Source organism: Numenius arquata, chromosome Z (assembly GCF_964106895.1).
Source record: "Numenius arquata chromosome Z, bNumArq3.hap1.1, whole genome shotgun sequence".
Lineage (NCBI taxonomy): Eukaryota > Metazoa > Chordata > Aves > Charadriiformes > Scolopacidae > Numenius > Numenius arquata.
In genome coordinates, this window is record NC_133616.1 from 52429878 (window position 1) to 52435877 (window position 6000).

At 46.8% G+C, this 6000-nt stretch overlaps 1 protein-coding gene across 1 annotated transcript in view; it reads right to left on the reverse strand.

Annotated features, from left to right (window-relative positions):
* The window catches only part of PIGG (phosphatidylinositol glycan anchor biosynthesis class G (EMM blood group)), a 96163-nt gene extending 90763 nt beyond the window's left edge, over positions 1-5400 (reverse strand). Inside the window, exons 1-2 of the mRNA XM_074166145.1 lie at positions 5241-5400; positions 79-284 (exon numbers count right to left, since the gene is read on the reverse strand). Of these exons, the coding sequence (XP_074022246.1) occupies positions 79-284; positions 5241-5400 (366 nt within the window). The remainder of the gene's footprint in view (positions 1-78; positions 285-5240) is intronic.
* Between the last annotated feature and the right edge of the window lie 600 nt (positions 5401-6000).

A 6000-nucleotide genomic window follows, 5' to 3' on the forward strand; every position in this document is an offset into this window, starting at 1 on the left:
AACTTTGAGTACATGAAACAGCACAACCTTCAAAAGTTTCTCAAATGAAACAACCCTAAGTAGAAAAAAACCACTTACTTTAATTCGAGGCATAGTCACAGTGGGTGGCTTTGCTTCAGCAATGAAACTGTAGGATGTCCCTTTTTCAACAACTTGTGTAGTATATGGCATGAACTGTTTACCTTTGGATCCAAACACAAAGTCATCTCTCAAAGCATCTATCAGCAGAATGACAACTTTTTTGAAAAGTGGTGGTGGAATTTTGGTCCAGTTAGAAATCATTCCTAAACAATAAAAAAGGGTATATAAAAGTCATCAACAAATTTTAACAAAGGCTAGACAGAAGTTAAAAAACAACTTCACCACAGAAATGAATGCTTCCAACTTCTTTATTAACTTTATGTTCAGAAGCAAAAAGTTCCAAATGACAACAAATATAAGTAGTACTCAGAGGTAGCTGAGTTTTCAAGGCCACCCAGGACAGGAATGACTCAACAACAACAACAACAAAATATCCAATACGGTATCTAGGAAGGAAAACAAAACATGAATGGCATGCACGATTGCAATTGAAATTGGGAGAACTAAGGAAAAGCTATGAAATGCAGAATGTTCAAATTAATAAGAAGGGATAGCTGCTACCTTCTCTCTGGTTAATTTAGTAAAGCTGAACTACATACATTCGACATAACTTTTGTTAGAAAAGAGACGCAGCATTCACTTGTGCTAATACCCAATCTCAAGCAATGCCTCTCAACCAAATCCCACCATAAGGGAACAGGAAAGTTACAAGGAAATAGGCAATTTCACTGAAATTTGAAGGGAAAATATTTGTGCCCTTCAAGGTAGAAGTTCAGTGATGACAGCTGCAGGGCCAAAATCCAACTCCAGAATCCCCTGAACATTCTATCTATGTGGGCAAGCACAGCAAAATGCTGCTGTGCAGCAGATAGCAGGCAGTGTCATGCCTTCAAGTCCACCTCTTTCTCTTGTATTGACTTAATGCTGGCCGCAGCATCTCTTCATTTGCATTGAGCATGGTCCACATGGTGACACGTAGCTTTTACAGCAGCAGTTTTTGGCCCAACCTCTACAGGTCCTACATCTCTACTAGGAAAAAACACAGAAGGATAAAACGGAAGCTGAAAGGATCCTACTCACAGACCTCTACTCAGACAACATTGTGGTAAATCAATTTGTCATTACATGCATTATATAAAGTTAGGGGTTTTACACTCCTTTAGAGTAAAACATGTTTCTGAATAAGCGGTTGATGATTTGGAAAGGTCACAGATAATGTTGTGTCTAACAAGAGAACCTCAGAAAACAACCTCAGAAACTGTATGTTTGGGTACATAGATGAGCATCAATAAATTGACATTCACAAACTCATTACTGTCAGTGATTTTTCCAGATAATGAAATTGGGGAGGGGGACACAGCAGGGGGAAGAAGGAAGTCTCAACAACAATGAAATGCTAACCGCCAGCAACCCCGATTAAAATCATAGAATGGTTTGGGTTGGAAGGGACCTTAAAGATCATCTAGTACCAACCCCACCCCCCCCCCGGCATGGGCAGGGACACCTCCTACTAGACCTGGCCTTGAACAGTTCCAGGGATGGGGAATCCACAACTTCTCTTGGCAACCTGGGACAGTGTCTCACCACCCTCATAGTGCAAAATTTCTTCCTGATATCTAATCTAAATCTACCCTCTTTCAGTTTGGATCTATTACACCTCATCCTATCACTACATGCCCTTGTAAAACGTCTCTCTCCAGTTTTCTTGTAGGTCCCCTTCAGATACTGGAAGGCTGCTATAGGGTTTCCCAGGAGCCTTCTCTTCTCCAGGCTGAACAACCCCAACTCTCTCACCCCGTCTTCATAGGAGAGGTGCTCCAGCCCTCTGATCATCTTTGTGGCCCTCCTCTGGACTCACTCCAACAGATCCATGTACTTCTTATGTTGGGGGTTCCAGAGCTGGATGCAGAACTCCAGGTGGGGTCTCATGAGAGTGGAGTAGAGGGGCAGAATCATCCCCCTCAACCTGCTGGTCACACTTCTTTTGATGCCGCCCAGGACACTGTTGGCTTTCTGGGCTGTAAGCACACGTTACCAGCTCATGTTGAGCTTCTCATCCACCAACACTCCCCAAGTCCCTCTCCTCAAGGCTGCTCTCATGTGATATCTCAAATGATAACATTGTCTCTCCAGGACTTGAATTACCAGCTGAGCAGGCATACTTTGGCTCTCAATTTAAAAACAAGAAAGCACAACTGGATGTACTGTACTGTTAGTTAAATTTTTCTCATAATTTATTCCTATCCACTTGCTTAGAGAAACAAAACTTGCTGGACACCAAAAATGTTCAGATCACAAATACATAGACCCTACTCACAACCCCTTCCTGCAGTGCTGTTCATCAGCAAGTCAAACTATTGAGAAGGAATTAGGAGTCAATTGCAAGCCATCTGAAAATACTTACTATAAGATAGCTAAAGCAAAACACTGTGCAACTCTTGGCATGCGGCATGCTTATTTATTCCTGCTATGGTTAGTTAGAAAACAGCTACTTTAAATTAAGCTGAACTTCTATAAGCAGTGAACAAAACCATAGGTTCTACCAAAAATTTACCACAACGCTGTATTGCAAGTATTCACTATTACACAAGCAATTACATAATTTTATCAGTAATCCCACAGGCAAGACAGCATGAATTGAATGGCAGTCAGGGCTCACAAAATGAAACACTCAAGAATCACCGAAGAACTGAAGAAATACTCTTTTCTGAATACATCTACAGTAGGCTGAAAGCCTTCTGTATAATGGTCTAGTAAGCAATCCACTGCCTTTAGAGCATATGATCCAGACCAAGAGATCACTCTGCAAGCAATCTGTAATCCAAGAACTACAGAAAGGAATTATTCTTCCACTGTCACTCCATTTTCGCCTACCTATACCTAGGCTTACTAGTGACATGTCTAAATTTAAACTGTTTGTAGAGCCCTGTGGTACACATTTATACTCTTCAACTCAAACCAGCCTTTTCAAAGCCCAATTGTATGACACTTCCCTCCCACTCAAACAGTCTCCCTCCATGTTAGTCTCCTGTTAACAATCACATGTGAACGAAACATTTCGCTCACAGCAACCTACCAAACACCTCTGACAGTCACAGTAATCTACAGCTAAAAATCAGCTTACCATTTGAGAGTGTCCACTCAGGTCTGCTGCCAGGTTAAATGCTTTTGGTGTTTCTGCTTAAACCAATATCAGCAAACCACACTCTACATTACGCAACTTTCTCTTCCCTCCACTGTTCCTTGCAATTTAAGTAAACCTGTCCCAACATGCATTTCACTGAATTTCACTGAATTTTTTAGAGTTGGAAAGGACCATAGAGATCATCTAGTCCAACTCCCCTGCTGAAGCAGGATTGCCTAGAGCATGTTAGAGCATGTTACTCAGGACTGCATCCAGGCGGGTCTTGAAAATCTCCAGAGAAGGGGACTCCACAACCTCCCTGGGCAGCCTGTTCCAGGGCTCTGTCACCCTCACCATGAAGAAGTTTTTTCTCATATTTGAGTGGAATCTCCTATGTTCCAACTTGTGCCCGTTGTCCATTGTCCTCTCACTGGCAACCACTGAAAAGAGTCTGGCTCCCTCCTCCTTCAACCCACCCTTTAGATACTTATAAGCATTACTTATAATACTTATAATGCATAACGTCATATACTTATAAAAGCAGCTAAAGACTCAGTTTGGCAGTTACAGTCCTGTTCCAACAAGTTAACCATAAGTAGATTTCCCGAGCAAGAGTTTTGTATGAGCAAAACACTACTCAATTCAGCCGTCCACTGAATCTGAAGTTTCACCCCACAAGCTCCAAATACTGGTGAAGAACACTCCTTCAAGAACACATTCCTCTTCTTCACGTTATTTTAATATAACTTGTGACTGGACATATAAAACGCCTATGTATCAGGACATCCTCTACCAACTCCTCACTAAGAAGATGCTTGAAAACTTTGGTTTCACAATTTCAGCTAAGGAATACAGCAGGACCTGTAGAGACCATGATACCAGAGAAACAGTAATGGACAGTAGTATCATGCGTTTTGCAATCTGACCAGAATGTGAAGGAAACCTGTATTACTACAGTTGCTTTCCTCACTCCTAAAGTGTTTTAAGTTTCACACACCACACTGAGCATCACAGAAACACTGATTCTCAAGCACAACACAACCACTAAGTTAGCAGAGTAAGCACATGAAGCGTTATAACTCCAATGGCATTATTTAACGCAAACAACTTCACAGATCACCTAGGTTGGAAGGGACCTTTTAAGATCATCTAGTCCAACCGATTAAACAAACAAAAACAAAACAAAACAAAAAAAAAAAAAAAACCACAAACACCCCCCCCCCCAAAAAACCACTAACCACCAAACCCAACAAAAAAAACCAAACAAAAAAACAGACACAAAACACCACCCAACACTAATCCATATCCCTGAGCACCATGTCAACTCCTCTCTTGAATACCTCCAGGGATGGTGCCTCAACCACTTTCCTGGGCAGCCCATTCCAATGTCTGACAACCCTTTCAGTAAAGAAATATTTCCTAATATCTAACCTGAACCTCCCCTGGCGTAACTTGAAGCCATTGCCCCTTGTCCTAAACTTACTATTAAAGAGCACGGTTACAACAGCTGCATTAGAGATAAGGAAAGGGGAATAAAATGATAGAAAAGCACACCCTCCAAAAACGTGACTGCTTATTCTTAAGGCTTTTTGCAACCGTGAGCAGATACTGCTAGCAGTGATCGATAACTAGCTGCAAAATTATTTAAGTTCTAAACTATTTCAGAAACAGGTCTGGAAACACGATGGCGCTACAGCCAGCTGTCCTGCAGCACCGAGGGACCTCACGGTACCGGGCTCGTACCAGCTGCTCCTGCCTCTGCAACCTCACAACCCAAGAGACCTAACACGAATCGCCGGCGGCAGACGCAATGCTGAGCGGCAAGAGCCCCAGCCCCGCCGAGGCTCCGTCACCTCGCCCCTCACCCCGCCGGGCTCTGGCCGAACAGAGGGGCCGGGCCGGGTCGGATCGAGGGGTGCCGCGGACACCGTTGCGGGTGGAAAGCGGGGGACGGCTGCCCTGGTGACCAGGAGCCGCCCATCCTGGGCCGCGGGGAAGAGGAGAGACGGGGGGAGGGGCGGGCTGTACGCCTTACCTGGGCCGGGCGGGGCCGGTTCGGCGGGAGGGTCCCCGAGGGCCTCTCTGCGGGGCAGAGACCTGACGGCCACCGGGAAGAAACCGCGGAGGAACAGCGCGACACCCAAGGACTCCACCAACAGGCAGGAGGAAGCGAAGGCACCCGAGCGCAGCCGCATCCTCCCCCACCAGCACCGACCTCCGCCGGGCCCTGCTCCTCCGGCTCTCTGAGGCGGCACCCGAGGGCTCCGCCCCTTCCCCCTCTCCCCGCCGCTGACCAACCAGCGGCCACCGCACCTGCCCGTCGAGCTCTGCTATTGGCTAGCAGCCAGCCAACCCCCTCCGCGAGAGGTGTGACCTCGAACCGGAAGTAAGCCCGTGCACTGCCAGCAAGGGGCAGCCATCGGGGGCGGCGGGGGGGCTCGCTGGCGGTGCTGCTGGAGCGGGTGTCGACAGGCCGTAGCGTTAAGGCATGGGTGGTATCGGCAGGCTGCTCCGGGACAGTGGCTGGCACGGTGCTGGGGTCCGGAGCTCGAGGAGCCCCAGAACGCGGAGTCCTGGCGAGCTGCCCTGGTGTGCGGCCGTCGGCGGCCCTGCGGCAGCGGGGGTGAGGCCATCCCGCCTCGGAGCCGCCGCGCTGAAGGAAGAGCAAAGTGCCGAGGTGTCAGGGCCTCAGCCTCCGAAGGATAAGCGGTGCTGTGGCCTTTTGCTTGTTCAGCCTGTGCTGAGAGCTGATGTTTGCTGTAGAAGCTGGCAGGGCTGTGAGCTGCTTCCACTGA